Genomic DNA, 20,462 nt, shown 5'->3' on the forward strand with positions numbered 1-20,462 from the left:
ACGAACCGTGAGATCATGACCTGAGCCGAAGTCAGGCGCTTAACTCACTGAGTCACCCAGGCACCCCCAGAAAAACCTTTAATAGAAATACTGTGACATCTCACTTTCATGCTAACTTTAAATGTGCTATTTTAACATTATTCTTATATGTATGTTTTTTTCTTCTAATTAACTTGTAAGTGTCTCAACAGCAAAATTCTTGAAAAACACGGGAAAAAAGCATCTTCTACTTCCTACTGGAGTCTATTTACTTATAAAGAATTCTAAGAGGTTAGGAATGAATCTTGTGTATGGCTGTTAAGTAGATGATAATTCTAAAGCAAAAGACTGAAGCCAAACTTATCAGAGGAGCAAACTGGTCAAAAAGTGAGTGTAGGCACAAGAGACCATGAGCAACCTACCATTGTATTGTGCTGAGAGGTGGGGGTCCTATGGCCACAAGTCTCTTGCGTCAGCAGAGAAACTGGCTGAAATTCCTCAGAGTGAGGCTTGTTGGGAAAACTCACATGCAAGGGAAGGTGAAAGGCTGGGAGCCCGTCACTCTCCTCTTCTTCCACTTTCTGTCTGCTTGTCACCATGGCTACCTCTCCATCTGCTTCCCCATACGGAGAGGCTGGTCGCTTGGAAGACATCCTGGAAGGAACAAAAGAGGAGAAAATAATGAAACCTCCACATAAATCCTTAATGCCGTCATTGTGTGGTTAGGGGCCATTGTAACAGAAATGCCTTTTTGTGCTGGCAGAGAGCAGGAAACCATCCAAATACCACTGCAAAGCGCACACAATCAGAAACAATGGCCAAGCAGGTAGCAACAGAACAGTGCTTGTTTGTTGTGAGAATAATACACTAATATAGCACTCTCTTGTATTCTGGCTTCTTAAACAAGAGAATTCACCTAAGAACACTGCATAAGGAAAGACCATTCCATTTTAAAGGGAAAAAAAAAAAGCAAAACATACCCATCTAGTTTTACACTTTGATAGACCTCATTGAAGACAGAACATCTATAAATAACAAATACTGTCGGCAGCTAAAAGAGGGAAAAGAACTAAAATTTCTTTCATCAAAAAATAAACAAAATAAGTGAATGGTGGCCATTATAACAAATTTGCATTTTATTAAAAGTAAGATTATTATGACATGTAGAAATAAATATTAGTTATAAGCAAACCTCAGACTTCATGACAAAAAGTTTGATATTTGCTTAAAGCTTATTAAGAATTGAATAAATTTTACAATTGCCGTTAATCTTGAAACATTTGAGGATTTTTCTTCCCTCGCCTCCCCATTTATTTCTAATATCACATATGCAAAGTGGTAAAAAAAGTGAAAATATAAAAATATTTCAATTTTCATTTCCACAATGCTATCAAAGATTTAGAGGTGGATTCTAGACTTATTTGCTCTTTAGAATACCTAAGTAAGAGAGGGAAATCAAATAAAGATGTTTGGTTTTGATGAGCTAATGCCTATAAGAAAATTCACTTAAACAATTAAAAATTAAACACTTTTTTTTGTTTTTGAGTCTAAGAACACTATTAGAGCTTAAAATATGTGGCAATTATTCTTAAGCAGATAGTTCCCTTTCTTTTCACTACAAGAGTTATATAGAAGTAGTATAGAGTTAAAATTTCTAATTAAAGAAAAGAACTCTTGTATTTACAACTTGATCTGACCTTGAGAAAGTTGTTACTTTGCTTAACAAAGAGTGTTACCTAATCATCCATTCTTATTCTAGACCAGGCAGGAAAGTCTTAGCTGCCACACTGCTTCTTTCATATATAACCCTGATTTTTAAATTTAAAATTTACTATAAAAAAGATGCTCCTAATCATTGCTGAATAATACTATTCTTAGTGTTAAAAGTTTCAAAGGAATAGAGTATTCGAGTACTGCAGATACTCTACTAAGAATAATAGCACAGTTTAAAAAAAAAGTCACTGGAATCAAACATGAATTAAAATAATGATTCTACTACTTGCTAGCTGTGAGACTTACCTTGAATCTATATCGACTTACTCATCTTTAACCCTTGAATGTGTCTCAATTTACTCATCTTTAAAATGAGATGTAAATATTTTCTGGTAATGCTTTTTGAGACTAAACTGTGTAGTGTATGCAAAATGACTTGTAGAGCATTCAGCACTAAGTAGACGCTCAATAAACCATGGATACTATTTACTTTAAAACTTTAGGGGCGCCTGGGTGGCTCAGTAGGTAATCATCTGACTTCGGCTCAGGTCATGATCTCATAGCTCGTGGGTTCAAGCCCTGTATTGGGCTCTGTACTGTCAGCTCAGAGCCTGAAGCTTGCTTCGGATTCTGTGTCTCCCTCTTCTCTGTTCCTCCCCTGCTCACACTCAGTCTTTCCCGACCTCTCAAAAAGAAATAAACGTTAAAAAACTTAAAAAAATTATAGCTACAGTGTAACCTATACCTCCTCTCCTCAAAAAACCAAAAACCCAACACCAAATCTCTCCAAGATGAAGAAAGCACCTTGCTTTCCAGGAGGTAAAGCAGGAAATCAATAAGAAATATGAAATCTCCTCATAGAGAAATGCTCCCTGGCCAATCATACCTAGCAACAAACTGATCAAACGTATTTGCAATCGTAAAGAAGAAATACTAATAGCAGAAGTCTTGATCAGCTGAATAACACAGAGAAAGGAAGAAATGGTGGCTACCAAGTAAGCACATTCTAGAGGAGAAGTAGACTGGGCCATCACATTACAGGTGTCTTTAGCTATTTCTAATCACATTACTATACTTTACTCCACATATACTCTACGTGTGGAGGGAGGAAGCAATGGTCTAGAGGTGGAATGGTCCTAGTCTCATTGGCAACACCACGTCTATCACCAACTTGAAATACTAAAGTATATGTAATAACTCTAAACACTAGAGATACTAACTTCCACTGTTCTGCTTCTATGCTCTCCAAGCAAACTTCCAATTGCCGTGTAGAGAATGAGCTGACGAGAAGAGATTTAAAATACTTAAGGTCTTTGTGAAGCGATTTATCAGAGTAAATCAATAAAAGGACTTTTAATTATTTCTTGTTTTACACATAGTTTGACTCTAAGGGGACCCTGCATTTATTATACAAGCCATAGTATTTATGGTCTGTGTAGCCATTATCACTGTTGGTGAAATTAATAAATTGGTATTCTGGTGTCCACCTCAGTCATGTGTACAATAAGTCTCTTAACTGTCCACAAACTCCCGGCTGTTGGCAAAAGCTAGTCTCCGGGTTATTAAAGTAGAAAGCTAGATCAGCTGGCCTTTCCTAAGTTAATACAATTCTATGACCTTCAGAAGGCATGACTTTTTTGCTGATCTCTACTTTCTGTATAGCATTATTAATGATTATGAAAATTGAAAGTCCAAAAGTAGACATAAGGTAAATATGGTAAATAGTTAAGACACTGCTACTCTTCTCAAAACATCTTGTCATTTCAGTATCTAAATTATCTTTATGTACCACTGGATAAACAGTCTCTCTTTCTATATATATCATTCTACGGAGCAAAGGCGTAAGGTCTCAAACACTGAACACGAAGGAGTCGTGATGCCAGAAGGCAAATGATTCTAAACAATTATATATTTTATGCTTATTTCAATTCCATTTTCAGACACTTACAGAGTGTTCTTAATGTGCTCAAGATGAGAATCGTTTCATACAGTTCAGGTAAAAGATTTCTTAAATATTAAAAAAAAATATGGTGACAAAAATGCCATAGTTCAAAAATAGGCTATTAAGTCAGAAAAAAAGCAAATACTTAAATTACAGAGAGAGCTATCGATCTGCCTACATTCATGTTTTGCCTGACTCATAGCACTTCTAAAAATATTGATCACAAATCACCAATAGTGTTAGATTCTTAAATTTTTGTTCATCTACCAAACAGTTTCATTCTGGAGAGAAGAAAGTCTCGTTAATTTAAAAAAAAAAAAAGTACTTTCAATGTTATGTTATTGTTTATTCTGGTCTCCACTTTATTTCTGATTTTCTTTGTTAGGGATTTCCTTCCTCCACTAAATTTCATCTAAGTTTCTTCTTTTTCTAGTTCCTTGTGGTGTAATTTTTTTTTAAATTTTTTTTAACGTTTATTTATTTTTGGGACAGAGAGAGACAGAGCATGAACGGGGGAGGGGCAGAGAGAGAGGGAGACACAGAATCGGAAACAGGCTCCAGGCTCTGAGCCATCAGCCCAGAGCCTGACATGGGGCTCGAACTCACAGACCGCGAGATCGTGACCTGGCTGAAGTAGGATGCTTAACCGACTGCGCCACCCAGGCGCCCTGATTGTGGTGTAATTTTGTTTATTGGAAACGTTTTCTTAACACAAGCATTTATGGCATAAATTTCACTCTAACATCTGCTTTTGCTGCATCTATAGGTTTTTGAATATTGCATTTTCCTTTTCTTTGGTTGTGAGACATAGTCTGATTAGCTGTTAAAAAAATGTCTTACTTATTGTAAAATTATCTACCGTTGGAATTGTTAAGCTTTCTGTCAATGTTTACTTCGTGTATGTTGAACTTGTGTTTTACCCATGCATATTAACAATGATTATATCTTCTTGATAAAAAGCAAATAATAAAGGAAGATACATAATAAGAAAAGAAGTCATGTCACTTTCCACGCATTGGTTATCTGGGAAACATAGGGCTCCAATTCGTGTGACTGCTTATGTGGCATGACTGTGTTACACATAAGTGTTGCAGCGCATGGACATTTTGGAACCATCTGAAGAGCTAGGCTGAAGCATGTTCTTATGTATTGATCCTGAGATGACTTTTGTCATTCCTGTGGTAGGTGCTAGACTTGCCAATGAATAAAATGCAGACTTCAAAGAAAACAACATGAGACAGACAAATATAATCCAGTGTGAAACTAACCCATGGAGGTAATAATGATATGATAGAATCTTTAACTTGGTTTTGTGTACAGACAAGAAAATCTTTTTTAAAAGAACTGGTGTCTAATTCTAGGGCAAAAGGGGATCCTCAAATCAACACCATTTACTGATTGCTTACTATGTGCAAGACACTTATCTAACGGGAATTAAAATGTGTAATTTAAAGTCTCTGCTTTAAAAGGTTTATTCATTGGTTGAGAAGATTTGGAGAAATAATAATGAAAGACAGTTCAGGTTAAGGGCCAAATGATACTACATCTAAATACCTGAGAGTTTCACGAGGCCCAGAGGATCCTGGAATACTTAGAGGAATGGTTGACCAACCGAGTTTTGGGGGGAAAAGAAGGTCAAATGGGAAGTCTGGGATAAACAGCGTGGGAATTTCACGTAGGAAGTAATGATACAAGCAAAAATGCAGGGATACTTTCAGAAAGTACAGTGTAAATTTAAGTCTCAAGATTACTGGGGAAAAAAAGGACATTGAGGAATATGGACTAAATCCTGTCTTTAGACTATATAACATTCCTGGAGTTGCTGAGTTACATGCATGGAATAGATAGAAAACAGCTTCCCTTCTAAAGGGCAACTTGCTTTCACATGAAGTCACTTTTTCTTTATTTGTCTTTGTAACACAATCTGCACAATCAGGCCACTCTAGTCCATATGTGAAAGTGATTTTAAAACTACTGGAGTCCTTTACTATTGGCTAAAGGCTCTCTGGGTGCACTGTAATCACTCTGTAAGTAGGATGTCCCCAACAGTACTCAAACATGCACAGCAAACGTAAGGATAGGGAAAAGGGTACGAGATTGCAACATAAACTAAACCATTGGTTCTCAACGTTGGCTGCAAACTAGTATTAAATACTGCTGCCTGAGTCCCACCGCCAGGCATTCTAATGTTATTGGTTCTGGTGTGGAGGTGGAGTATCCGAATTTTTTAAATTTGGTGATTCTAATACACAGTCAAGGTTGCAAGCCATTTGCACTAGTCAGATTAAAGCTCCTCACTCAAGATTTCCAAACTGTAATTCCTGAAGCCTGTGAATACGTTACCTTACAATACAAAAGATACTTTGCATATGTGATTAAGTTAAGGTGATTGACATGAGATTATTTTGGCTATTCTGGGTGGGCCCAAAGTAATCATAAAAGTCCCTACAAAGAGGAGAGGGAAGAGAATCAAAGTCAGAGAGAGTGACTGGAAGATACTCTCTAGCCGGCTTTGAAAATGGATGAATTGGGGCTGTGAGCCAAGGGATAAAAGTGGCCTCTAGAGGCTAGAAAAAGTGATAAAAGATTCTCTCCTAAAACCTCTAGAAGGAATGAGCCCTGTGACTGGAAGACTTGTGGTCTCCAAAACTGTAAGTGTATAGATTTGTATTGTTTAAACTACGAACCTTGTGCTAACTTGTTACAACAGCAATGGGAAACTAATACACAATGTACACATTATTTCTTTCCCAGCTGGTATTTCCTCAATCTGAAATCTTCTTAACCCAGACAGATATACGCTTGCCTGTTCTCTGACTCCATTTAGAGCCAACATCATTTCCCAGCCACGCCTTCCCTGGTTGCTCCTCCTGAACCAGCACCTCCTCATTCTATTTAGCACCTTGCCCCTCATATATGTTTATTTATTATCTGTCTGTCCCGCCATAAGTCCCAAGAGGGAAGACTTTCTTTTTGTCCAGAGGTTCATACCCAGGACTTAGAATCCTTTCTGAAGATAGCAGTTTTTCAAGAAATATCTGTTACCTGAAAGCTACCATCTAAAACCGACAACTCTCTTACTATTCTCTAACTATGAATAATTGTAAGATCTAGTCCTACAAGACAAGCATGCTTAGAAAAATATCTTCATATTGTCATAGAAAAAGGAAATCCAGTTAAGGGGTAACAGTATCCTTTCAAATAATGTCTGTGTAAAGGAACTGGCAAACTTAGTTGAATTAGGTTATTAAAATACTTGTGAAAAAAATCTTAGTCATTTTTTAAATGTCTATGTAAACTATAAACATGAAGTAATTTTACGAAAGAATGCTACATGGTTAATTATCACCAGACCTATTACTGAGGGATCACCTATGTACTGCTTTAGAATATGTTCCTTAATTCAACTCTAAAAAATGACAGCACAAACCAAGTGAAAGGAATTTGTATAGGGAACAAACATAAGATGGAAGGCTTAGAATAGGAAATGCTTTCCTTCCATAACAGTTTTCCTTTAAAGTTTTTCTTTCTCTAAATATTTTAACCTTTGATTAATTCAGACACAAAATCCTAAGAAGCAGTGCCTTCTACTGGTTATTCTTTAGGCATGATGATAGTATTTACTGTAAGGTTTGTAGTTAGGTATAAAAACTTGCTAAGTCAATCAATCAATAAATAAATAATATCTATAAAGAATAAACTCAAATTCCTGCTCTTCTACAAAGCCTTCCCTTCCACCACGGTTGAAGTGACTTCACCCCACCTCAAACAACATCATTAATTCTCATTATTAGTCTTCATGAAAAACTGAACATCAGTATAACCTATGACATTCATTCAATAGTTTCTTTTTCTTTTCTTCTTAGCACATGCAGTACCTGAAACTAGAACACAAACATGGGAAATGCAAGAATATCATTTTTTTTGAATTTCTTGGAATCCCCATGACATGTAACCTGTCTTCCTCTTAATAAGATTTCAGTAAGTATAGTTCTACTTTTAACCATTTCACCTGATTTTCCCAAGATTAAGGCTAAAGCTATGACTGTATGATAAAGGTCTTTCCAAATTGTGCCGTGTTTTTTTTTCTCCCCCAAATAGTCTAATCCTCTATGCTGAATGAGATACAGATTAATTATATGGCAATACAATTTCTAGCACACGGTGTATTTTCCTATGAATAAATAAATGAATTGCATGAGTGTCTATTTTGTGCCAGGCAATTTATCTTTATGTTATGGAGGAAACAGGCAACTTAGATATGAAGACCCTTCTGGGTTACTGCTAAGGAAGTACAGTTTAGATGGAAATAGAAGCTATATACCCACTCATCCATTTATTCATTAATGGAAAAACATTTATTGAAAGACTACCATGTGCTTGCAGATAACAATGTAATTAAGAAATCAATAAATAATATTTTAAGGTAAATGACTTTTTATAAATGTGAGTACTATGAGAGACAGATAATAGCAAGATGATGTCTCAGTAAAATAATCAGAGAATGCTTCCTACAAATTACAAGAATTCAACAGGGTAATGAAGGATGGGTCCGATGTCAATAGAGAAGACGAGAAGCTTCCAGACAAGATAAATGACATTAGCCAATTAAAAAAATTTATAGAATGATAGATATGGCATGGTTTGGCGAATAGTTTAGTTTAAGCAGAAATTTCTAGGAGGACTAAATGCAGATAAGGATGAAAGGCAGGGACTAAATGACAATGATTCTGATTAAATCCTATCTCTTTTAAATGGCTAAAGCAAAATTTGAAAGTGAAACTGAAGGCAGAAGGGGGCTGGTGATGGTTTGTGATCTCCAGAGTAACACAATCGAAACACTATTTTAGAAAGAAAAATCCTCAGACATTAGTAACTGATAGAAGATTGAGGGTGGGAACCAGAAAGGGAGAACTAGTGATAGAGATAATTCAAACACAAAGATTGCTGGACTGTATAATTGAGAGAAAAACACTGCTAATAAGAAATACATAAAAACTAGAAAGAAAGGCCAGTTTGGAAGAAAATATGAAATCCAGTTTTAGAAATAAATCTTTGTTGATTGCAAGATTTTAAAAAAGAAACAGCAGGTACCAGAAAATGGAGAACTTCTGTGGAAGTAACTGAGGCAGCGTGGTCTTTGAAACACCAGTAGAGAGTTAACAATAATTGTAATTTTTTCTGATTGACTTCTTCCACAATGCTCCAAGCCAGTTTATTTATTGTTCTGGTTTTATAAAATAGTAAATAGAGTCACAAATTAGATATCTTTTCTTGCACTATTTGGTCTCCGCACAATAATAGGCAGCACCTCAAGCACAGAACTGTCTCTCCAAGGGAAAAACTGGAAAAAAAATAGAGCAAGGGGGAGGAGAAACCTTGCAGTCCATCCTACTAAGGGGGATCAGTGCATAAAAAGGATTAGCAAAAAAGAGAAGTCAAAGTGATAAGCAAAGCAGCATAATTATTCTTTAAAACAATTCTACCAAACCAAACATTTGTTAGATGAACTTCTAAAATTCTGGACCATGACATTTATTTAACTTACAACGTCCGTTAATTGCTCTCCTAAATAACTGTTTTCACTACTTACTCTCTCGCGTTACATTGCAAGCACAGCAGAATGCAGTTTTAAAATGACAGAAAATATTTGAAGGATGCATCTTAAGGGAACAATGAATATGGGACATTAAAAAACAAAATAAAAACTGACAATCCTTCATATCCACAGATTATACTGCTTTTCTAGAAGTTAACGGACCTCAAGTTTTTCTAGTAATAAGACTATTTGTACAAGACATTTACATTTACTTGTCTGGTCTCTTCTGTAATTAAGGTTGTTGTGAGAAAGCTAATCAAGATTAGGAATTAAACTCTACTGTTTACCAAAGGTATTTTCACAATAGAATATTACTTATCTAATAAGGGAAACCAACATAGACATTTAGCATGTCTAGGCACATTTTGATCCAAATGAGTGAAACAAGCAATACTTCCTGCGTGACTTATAAACACAGAATTACAAAAAAATTAGCATATCATTTAAAGAAATAATAGTTTCATTATTCTTACCTATGAATTTCAATTCTTATTATTCATATTTCATGGTTCAGCCTTTCTGCTTACATGTTTTGAACATCTTCATTTTCCTACTAAGAGTCAGCTTTGTGTTTACTTTGTGAACATTCCATGTCAATTTTATAAACAAGTCTGTCATATATAATATTCAGAAGCCTTTTAAGTTGCGGAAACCTTATTTGTGGTAAACATGCAGACTTTCCAACTTGTATAATATTTTTTTTTCTTTTATCCATAAATCCTCCTTGCCATCAGCTTCTGATACAGAACATGCCAATCTCTATACTTCTCTACACTTTGCTTCCCGCATACAAAGACCTCATTCATTATATTGTTATTTACAAGCATGAACAAGTTCATCAGGTCCTGGCATAAACTATAAATGGAAGTAGAAACACAGATTTCATAGAAATATAAAAATGGACAACACCAAATAATAAATAAGACTAGACTCCCTTGTCACTCTCAGTACACATTTCATCACTAGAGTAGAAACTTATTTCTACTAGTATTTATAAACAAAACTTACCATACCATTGAAATCTAAAAACAAAAGTAATTTTTGAACTACAGCTACATAACAATAAATTCATTATTCTCTTCTGAAATATAATTTGAATTTGCAGAAAAATGTTAATACATATTATAAAAGTTTAAATTGTACTTAAACTGCTAAATAAAAATGTTATAGTCACCCAAGAAATTTCAAAGGGACCTTTACCAAGGCTGTTGCCTGTGTTTACCTTGTCATATGTTTAGTTTCTGAGATGTTCTCTGCATTGACATCAAGGAGTTCACTGTACCATCCCTTCTTTCTGGTAAGAATGGCACTACTTTTAACTTCTTTACCACCTTTGTGCCCTTCTCTTCACCGGCATGTCTGCCCTTACCAAAGAGCATTCCCAGCCTTGCCCACCCCCCCCCCCCCCCCCCCCCGCCAAAGAGTTAGACATGGAGGGAAGTATAAGAACAAGGAAAAAATGAGGAGGTACAGGGTTCTTTGCAAAAGGGGTGGTGACAAAAGCAAAAATATCAGAAGTCAAAGAGAGAGAAGACTGAGAAATAGAATTTAATTCTTTTTAATACCTGAAAGAAATGAGTGCCTCTTTAGGAGTTGGACAAAGAATATTTCAAAAGTGCTTGAATTAATGTGCCTAAAGTAAGCAATACAATTCAGTTTAAAAGTCGCATTTGTTTTTGTTTTCTAAACAAGAGAGAGAAAGAACCGAAGGTAAGCATTTGGAAGCAGTTTATGATAGCAAAACTCCATCCTACAATGATTCAGAATTCAAAATTCGATTCTCTCTCCACTTCCTTTTCTTACTATTTCACTGATAATTACAAATCACTAAAAATTTCACTCCAAAATTAGACCATGTATTATTGGATGAAGACTCTCAGAAAATTTTCTAAATAAAAAGATTGCTTTATTATGAGTAACATAATAGTTGGGTTCTAGAGCCAAAATTTATCTAAACAAATGATCTGCCAGTTAAAACTTCTCATCTTTATGTTTTATTGTGTTATTTTAAAATTAATCCACACTTGCTAAGTGCCTAAAACAATAGTATTCGTGATAAATGAAAAGGTACAAAGCATATTAAATTTAATTAAACCCTATTGTAACCATTCCATAATGTTCTAATGTTTAGAAAAGTTCATGCTAAGTCTGACAAGACTGGAGGTAAACTGATCACAAGAACATTTGATTCCTAAATACAAAGTCACTTTCATAAAGAGAAGAGCGAGCAAACGTTTTTACAGAATTCTACATTTTTTTGAAAAAATTACTGAAACTTTTCTCATGATTTACAACACAAGAATATAGCAAGAAGTACTTCCCACTTAAAAATAAATCCTGACTTCTTGACTTCTTCAATAATTATTATAATTTTATTTCCTTGTCTCAAAAATAGGTGCACCTAAATTTGAGTTATTAAACATTTGATCGCAGAATCTTTTCAATTGTCAAAAACACTAACTTTCAACTAAATCTACCTGAAGAAAACATAAAACAAATGATTAAGACCTTTAAGTGTTGAAGAGAAATTTCTTTTAAGTTGTAGGTAAAATGACCAATTACATGAGTTGTGCAGAAGACGATACGAAACTGTAAACAGCAATTTGCTGTGAATTACATAATCCATGTATTGGTATACATTTGCCATTAATCAGAAACAAACAGAAAAAGAACAATTAACCTTCATTCATCTACAAGTTAAAAGTGTCAAAGTCCTTTTGTTCTGATTATTTATAAATTACTTTGAATAATCTAACATTAAGATTTGTGGTTCTAAAACTTGTTATTACAGTTAGAAAGGATATACTTTTTGAGGAAATAAAAAGCTTTTTCCATTGGAGTATGGGTTTTGCCTTTCTGACAGCTCCAAGTCCACAGGATGTGGAAGGATGATTTAAATTTTACATCAAAACTGTGACTGCACTAGACTTTTTCCCCCTTCTCAAGGGAGGCATTGTTCTTGCCTTTCCATAACCAGGCGTGACAGTGCCAGACTGGAGTCATACGGCTGGTCTCTGAGTCAGCGTGAAAGTGCTCACCTCCTGAGTTTCCCCAGATGCTCGGCTCCTTGTGAGTCTGAAAGCTGAGCACTGAGTAGCCACATACTCCATTCCTGGGACAGATAGAGGATTGAAGGGAAAATGATCTAGTGATTAGCAAAACCATCTCTTCCAGTATGTGCTGTAAAACTCTTTTATTAAGAATTTAGTAAGAGGTAACAATAAAAAAAACACCGTGTATTTAATATCAGTACCACTTTTCTGAACCAAAAGTTGGGACAAATTGTTTAACTAGTAGTTGTGTGCTTTTGAGATAAAGCAATAAAGGAAGTCTAAAAAATCAGAAGCTTTTAGAATTTTCTAAGACACATGGTTGCCACATGTATAAATTTCAGGTTATAGACAACTGGATAGAATAGTGAAAGAATACTATATGAAATGCCTATGTATTCTCTAGATCTCTAAAAAGGTACCTTTAAAAATTGTCTGTAGAATCCCTGGAAAGGAACAATCTTTTCTGTTATCACAATACTTGGTAATGAAACAGGGATTAATTCTGTTTCTATTGTTCTGTCCTCGAATGAACCTTTCAGGAAAGTTTGAGAGGTGTCTGTATATTTTTTTAAATTTTTTAAATCTTTATTTAACTTTGAGAGATACAGTGGGGGAGGAACATTAAGAGAGAGACAGAATCAAAGCAGGCTCCAGGCTCTGAGCTGTCAGCACAGAGCCCAACACCGGGCTCGAACATACAAACTGTGAGATCATGACCTGAAACAAAGTGGGGCGCTCAACTGACTGAGCCACCCAGGCACCCTGAGAGGTATCTGTATCTTGTGTATATGTGTGAGCAAGTGTGTGGGGAGGGTTGGGGGTGGGGAGAGAAACAAAGAGACAGGGAAAGAAAGAGAGAGAGAGAGAGAGAGAGAGAGAGAGAGAGAGAGAGAGAGAGAGAGAGATTGAGAGAAAGGCAGAGACAGAGAAAGAAAAAGAGGTGTGGGAGAAGAAGACTTTACTGTCCAATGAAATGTTAATAGAAATTAATTATTTTTTCCTGGACTTCTCTATTAAGGATCTGACAGTACCATCTTAAGCATAAGCATATGCTAACAACTTTCATTTACTATATAATTCAAAAGGACTGGTTGAGGTTTTACGTATTTTTGAAGAAAAAAAATTACAAAAATAGAAGCAAACTCCTCCCAAGTTATTAGCCCATAAAAAGTAAAGGAAAAAAAAGCCAAAAGAAATATGATTCTTAAATATTACTACTACAGTGAGTAGCACTAATCTCTTAAGTTATTGCTTTCCAAAATAACGCCGCTCAATTTTTTTCATGTTGTTCTCAGGAGGATATGAGTGTCTTTGCATGTTCACATATGCACATATGCACATGTTTGTAATAGCCTATAATAATAGTTCACCATAAACACAGTGAAAGAAAATATATTTTCATTCTTGAACATCACTAGTCAGGTGAGGTGGATATGGAAAAATACAAACAAAACAAAACAGTTCTAAGAAAGAAAGAATATCTATTTAGGCTTAATGATATTAATCTCTCTGTAAAAATATCAGGTGAGGTGGATATGCAAAAATATAAAAACAAAGTAAAACAAAACAGTTTTAAGTAGAAAAAATCTCTCTTAGGTTTAATGATATTAATCCCTCTGTAAGAATATCATATCACTTATTTTAATAAGTTGGTCATTTTGGCTCTCTCAGGAAACTCTCCCTATGGCAGAACTGCAAATAGGATATAAAATTTATTTTCCAAAATAATATCCTTAAGTTCTGATTTTGTTTTGAGCCTCCCTCTCTCCTATCTCCTTATCCGAGTTTCCTCTTAAAGTGCCCACCCCCACTCACACTCTCTCTCTCTCCCCTCTCACATTACTGGCTAAGTCTAAATAAATAGCAAATTGTTCCATAATCAAAAGTGACTTATTCTTAGCATGGTGTATGTCTTGAAATAAAATCTGTGGCATGTTTAATTTATTTAGGATCTAATAATGATGACAAAAATAATTAAGTAACCAATCTAGTTTTAATTTCTTTTGTTTTCAAAGGTCATTGTGAAATCAAGCAAGTTAAGCCTTCAAAAGCAAACCTCTAGAGAATGGTGTGCGTGTGTGTGTGTGTGTGTGTGTGTGTGTGTGTGTGTTTCCCCCAGCAGAAATGAGAAAGGAGGCTCACAGCTAAAAGGAATACTGAACATCAGCGTCAGATTTGTTAAGAATGACTGTCTAAGTAGTTCAATGAAGAAAAATATTATGACCCTTACCCTCTTTGGAATCCAGAAAAGTCTGACAAGGAAAAGTTTATACATTGCTAAATTGTGGCCAATTTAGGGGACTCTTTCTTTCCATGCCCCATACAGATTTGGTTACAGCTTGTTCCTACAACAGCTGTTGAAAAATGAATGAAGTAGAAAATATTTATGTTATATTCAAAATAGACAGCAAAGAACATATATACAGTGCAAAAATCTTTCCTAGGACAACAGCTTCTAGATGTGACAGACAGGCATGCTATGCAAAGACAGATTTTCTGAACCTCCTGACAAAATGCAGAATTTGCCATTATAATCATGAAAAGTCCAAAAGTAAGGGTGCGATGCCAAAGATGGTGAGCATCTATCAACCCAAACTCCAAAACAGCGGGATGCAGCTATGGTTGATGTTACAAGAATGCTGAACCTCTCTATTGGTTCCTTTCATGCCAAAGCCTCTTTGCTTGGATGAATATGAATTAAATCCATAAGCTTTCTTATTTTTCTAGCTTGACCTCTAAACTCATTTTACATCTTAACTGTTTATCTTCTTCCCCCCATTAATCTTTCTGGTTTTAGCACATTCCCTGTTGTTTTTAGGGGGGGGAAAAACTTTAAAAGCATGGCCCATACTGCCACTGTGGATGAGTTAGGAATGTTAACTCTTTTCTATAAATGGGTACAAACTATTAGTAGTAACCTAAAGGCTACCCATTTCTTGCCCCTGAAGTAAAAATTCAAAGGATATGGCACATGCCGCACAAAAGACAATCATCAAACTCTTACAAAAGTATGATAAGTATGAAGACATAAAAAGATCCCACTACAAGGTTTACACTACATTTCACACAGGGCTAAGTGTGATGTCACTATCACATTTCCATTAAAAAATTTAAAGTATGTCATAGAGATAAACTTTTTGAAGTAAATCGTTTTTCCTCTTTACTTTCTCTTTTCAATCCGTTCCGTGGCTAAGGATATACAATGCAGCTGTTCTTAAAAATACTATGTCACTATCATAGAAATGTCTAATTTTAGATTGTAATTTTAGTCAGTAATATGAGTTCTTTCTTCTTCTGTTTATTAAAATATAGATGATAAGAAATTTCACTGATTAACACAATCCATTTACTTACATTACCATAAAATCTGTTAGGAGAAAAAACAAAAATTTTAAAGGTGTTCACTTTACAAATCCATAAAAGAAAAGAAAAACTAATCAAACGAAAACATCAACACTTTAAAGTTGGAATCTTGCACTTCAGTAGTGTTTACCATTTACCATTTTATACACAGTCTGCCATATTTTCTGCTGTTCTGTAGTATTTCCCCTGAAGCTTAACAAAGGCCCAGCTGTATAAACCAGTTCTGTCAAAGAACATAGTTAAGGGATGGATAAAACAGGGAGGGGTGTCTAACTGGCTGACCACTGTCTGAGCTTATGAGGATAAAGGAGCCTTGGTGGAGAAAAGTAATCATCCATTGCTTTTTTTTTTTTTTAACCTCATTACCACATGCTAAAACATTTTTTTCCACTACCCAAACACCCTATTCCAATCCCCTGTGACTTTGTGTTCCAAAGGGGACAAAATCCTCCCCAACATCCCCTTCCCTCCTCTTCTTGTTTTTGTTTGTTTTGTTTGTTGTTTATTATGCTGATTTTATGTTTATGAAGGCATGATCCTTTAAAGACTTCCTAAAATACTGGTTTCCTCTCCATTAAACCATCCACACACAGTCCCCTGAAAATATTTTAAATGGCTAAATAAACGTACTTGTTTTGGATTCCTTTTTACCAAAATATTATCAACAGCTTTCCATTGCAAGATAGTTATTTCTGCTAAGGACTCTAGAAAATGACGTATCCCTTTAAAAGATAGTAAAGCATCTATAATTGAGGTAGAATGAGTGCTGAAACCCAGCATGCATCTTAACATTTTAAAGAATGTTTCCATAAAATACTTCAAAGAGAGTTGGCTACATGCACACTCAGAGTGTGTAGCAACATGAGATATGGTCCTGAAGTTTGAAGGAAAGTTTAGAGTGAGCTAATTAATCCTTTCAAAACCTAGCTCTCATGTGTCCAAGAACATCAAACTGTGGGGAAGATTTTCCAGAGATTTAAATATGCATTTCCTATTTTCAAGTTTGTCATTCTTACATACTTTGCTGACATTATTTATAAAGGACGGAAGCCAAATCTCACTCAAAGGGAGCTACCATAACTGCACTGGTTAAAGAGTCAGCGAAACACATTAAATGCCCAAGGAAATCCCTGGGCAAGTGCCACTAGAACTTATATGGAGAGAACATATCAACTCTAAAGTTCGTTCTATTTCAGGGTGTCCTTTGAGGTTGGGACAAATATTTGAATGTTATTAAATCCTCTATTTATCCAAAGGCTGCTGCAGCCGCACTGTAAGACTTCTTCATCCTGCCCTGTCAGTGACCTAGTGGGATTATCCTTTTTTAGAAGGGGTAAAATATGATTCTTTCACCAATCTTCATACTTTCTATTCAACGTGAAATGTATACTTATAATACTAAATGCATTTTCTTTAGGGTAAACCATGAATTCCAGTTGCTTTAAGAATCTACCTCTTCCCATATTCATGGCTTGTACAGGTACCAGAGCAATAGTCATTCATACTCCACCTTGCTACATGTGGTAGTCTAGTTTCAGAAATAACGGAGTCATTTGCTTCTAATAAATGTTTGGTTCTTATGAAACACTCTGAACTTATCAAAGTATATCAAACCAATACCTGCCTATGTCACATTCAACTTATCATACAGGAGAAATGGAATACAGGGGGGAAAATATCCCATGGCAAAAGGAAGCAATGTTTAAAAATTCACTTTTATACCATCATAAGCTTCTTTCCATGCCTGTCTTTAAAGTACTTACTAAACTGTCTAGAAATAGTTGCAGATAATGTATCCAACTTTTATGAAACCCACCAAAACATTATCACACAAAAGAAAATGAAGCCACTAAATGTAGTACCATTCTTTGATATCTTAAGGAAATTAATACTAATTAAAATAAGTATTATATATACACTAAATTTTCTCAAAGCACCTGGGTGGCTGAGTTGGTTAAGCATCTGACTTGATTTCAGCTCAGGTCGTGATCTCACCATTTGTCAGATGGAGCCCCACATGGGCTAACAGAGCGGGGCCTGCTTGGGATTCTCTCTCTCTCTCCCTCTCTTTCTCTCTCTCTCTCTCAAAATAAATAAATAAACTTAAAAAAACAAAATTTCTCAAATTCAATACACTTTCCAAAGAGAATATTTTAATTATACTATAACATATTCGCATGTATACAATCTTTTACATAAATCAGTAGCAGAATCTTAAATCTGCTGAAACGTGCTGTGTCTTATGCTTTTCTTGCACTTCTTTGCATTCTTATTATGTCAAACAACCATTAATAAAAAGTTTACAGTGATTCAAATATCTATAAAAATGCTTTTTAAGATAACACATATTTCCTGTTATTTAAATCTTCTTACAAAAAGCAATAAGAACAATAGTATTGTGGGAGACATCTAAAGATATTCTCTAGGACATATTTTTTTTCCACTTTGGTTTTAGAGAAGTATGAATGACTCTCACTACTTGTGCATTGATATGTGCGAGTCACTGTGCTAGATGCTGTATTATTTCTCATTATCATAACTCTCTATTGGACTACAGACTAAAATGTAAGAGTTAAAATCATTAACTTCTGAGAAGGAAACATAAAGGTCAATCTTCATGACCTTGAGTTTGACAATGGTTTCCTAGATTTGACACCAAAAGTAAAAATGACAAAAGGAAAAAAAAAACTGATAAATTGAACTTCCTCAAAACTATAAACCTTTGTGCTGGACATGATACTATAAAGGAAAAAGCAACCTAAAAATAGGAGAAAATACTTGCAAATCATATATTTGATGAGGGACTTGCTTCTAGAATATATAAAGACTTCTAATAACTCATGTATGTATATATTTACATATACATACATATTTACTAAGTTTATATATATTTAAAAATTATGGGATTACAATAAAAGACAATGATCCATGTTTTAAATAGGCAAGAGATCTGAATAGAAATTTCTTTAAATAAGATTACAAATTGCCAATGAGCACCTAAGAAAATGTTCACTATCATTAGTCATTAGGGAAATGCAAACTAAAAACCACAGTATGATACCACCTTTCACCCACTAGGATGGAACAAACATCAGACAATGACAAGTATTAGAGAGAATGCGGAGACACTGGAACCATCACAGATTGCTGGGAGGAATGTAAAATACTGCTGTTGCTTTGGAAAACTTGGGAAGTTTATAAATAGTTAAAAATAAAGTTATCATATGACCCAGCAATTCTCCCTTCTATGTATACACCTGAGAGAAATGAAAACATATGTCCACAGAAAAACTTGTACACAAATGCGCATAGCAGTATTATTCATAGCCAAGGAAGTGGAAGCCACCCAAACAGCTACCATTTGATGAATGGACAAACGACATGTGGCACCTCCATACATAAAAATATTATTTGGTAATTAAAAAATGAAGGTTGGTGGGGCGCCTGGGTGGCTCAGTCGGTTAAGCGTCCGACTTCAGCTCAGGTCACGATCTCACACTCCGTGAGTTTGAGCCCCGCGTCGGGCTCTGGGCTGATGGCTCAGAGCCTGGAGCCTGCTTCCAGTTCTGTGTCTCCCTCTCTCTCTGCCCCTCCCCCATTCATGCTCTGTCTCTCTCTGTCTCAAAAATAAATAAACGTTAAAAAAAAATTAAAAAAAAAAAAAGAAAAAAAAATGAAGGTTGGTACATGTTACGACATGGGTGAACCTAAGAGGAAAAAGCCAGTCACAAACGACACACAATATATGATTCCATTGCTATGAAATATCTAGAATACGCAAATCTGTATATAAAGTAGGTCAGTGGTTGCTTAGGAAGGGGGTGTGGTAGAGATGGAAGAGAATGAGGAATGACTGCTAATGTACAAGATAGCTTTTAGAGTGACGAAAATATTCTGAAATTAGGATGTGGTGATACTTACACAACTCTGTGAATATACTAAAAATCATTCTATTATATACTAAGTGGGCTTAGTATAATAATCTCAAAAAGTAATTTTTTAAAGCTACAAAGTAGACATTATTGCCTCCATTTTATCTATAGAAACAGGCTCAGAGCTGTTACATAATTTGATAGAAGTCTTACTGAACTAGAATTTGGAGCTAGATCTGACCCAAATATCACCACATTTTCATTATAGAACATCTTTTTTTATGAAGGAACTTAAATATATGCTTTAAAACTGATTTTTTTCTCTAAAAAGTTAGAAGTATATTTATCATTTCTGTTGCTTGTGTTTGGATACAAGCTTTTATAGAACATTGTGGTTAGACCCACATTAAGCACAAGTCCTTTTTTTTTTTTCTTCTCCTGACATTTTTTTCATTACTTTCTTTTAAACACCCTCTTTGTAACATTATCTTTTTGGAACTATGATAAGCAAATATTTAATGATTGTTCTAAATGAAAACACTGTACAAAATCAGAATTTATTCCTAAGGCACACAGGGCACATGATATCCTGTTCTTCCATATGTTCTCAGTGGTGGGTTATCTATTTTTATGTTGATTCTTACCAATCTCTTCATTTAAATGTTTAGAAAAGATATGTGTTACCTTACTGTTATCATAGTTCAGTCTGGAACAGTTTAACCCAGTATAACAATCCTATGAACACAGGTGAAATTTTAGGAAGGTAACTTCACCTCCAGGTTATCTGAAGAAATTTCTAAGGATTCACAGCCTTTGTAAGTAATTTGTGGGATAATCTCCAAAATAATTATCACTAGGTGTTAGTATGTGTTTTTTTTTTTTTCCATCTTCAGGGCTCAAGCTTAGTCCATGTCCTGTGAAATCAACTATTGTTGGTGCTA

The 20,462-nt window shown here is 35.0% G+C and overlaps 1 protein-coding gene across 33 annotated transcripts in view; it reads right to left on the reverse strand.

Moving 5' to 3' along the window:
* SOX5 (SRY-box transcription factor 5) overlaps positions 1-20,462 on the reverse strand; it is a 1,017,940-nt gene that overhangs the window by 356,456 nt on the left and 641,022 nt on the right. For 31 of the 33 annotated variants that reach the window (XM_045062619.1, XM_045062611.1, XM_045062623.1 and 28 more), the window contains one exon: positions 402-633. In XM_045062619.1, the coding sequence (XP_044918554.1) occupies positions 402-633 (232 nt within the window). The remainder of the gene's footprint in view (positions 1-401; positions 634-20,462) is intronic. The other 2 variants (XM_045062635.1, XM_023256839.2) reach the window with 1 other exon arrangement.

The sequence above is a fragment of the Felis catus genome, chromosome B4 (genome assembly GCF_018350175.1).
Source record: "Felis catus isolate Fca126 chromosome B4, F.catus_Fca126_mat1.0, whole genome shotgun sequence".
Classification (NCBI taxonomy): domain Eukaryota; kingdom Metazoa; phylum Chordata; class Mammalia; order Carnivora; family Felidae; genus Felis; species Felis catus.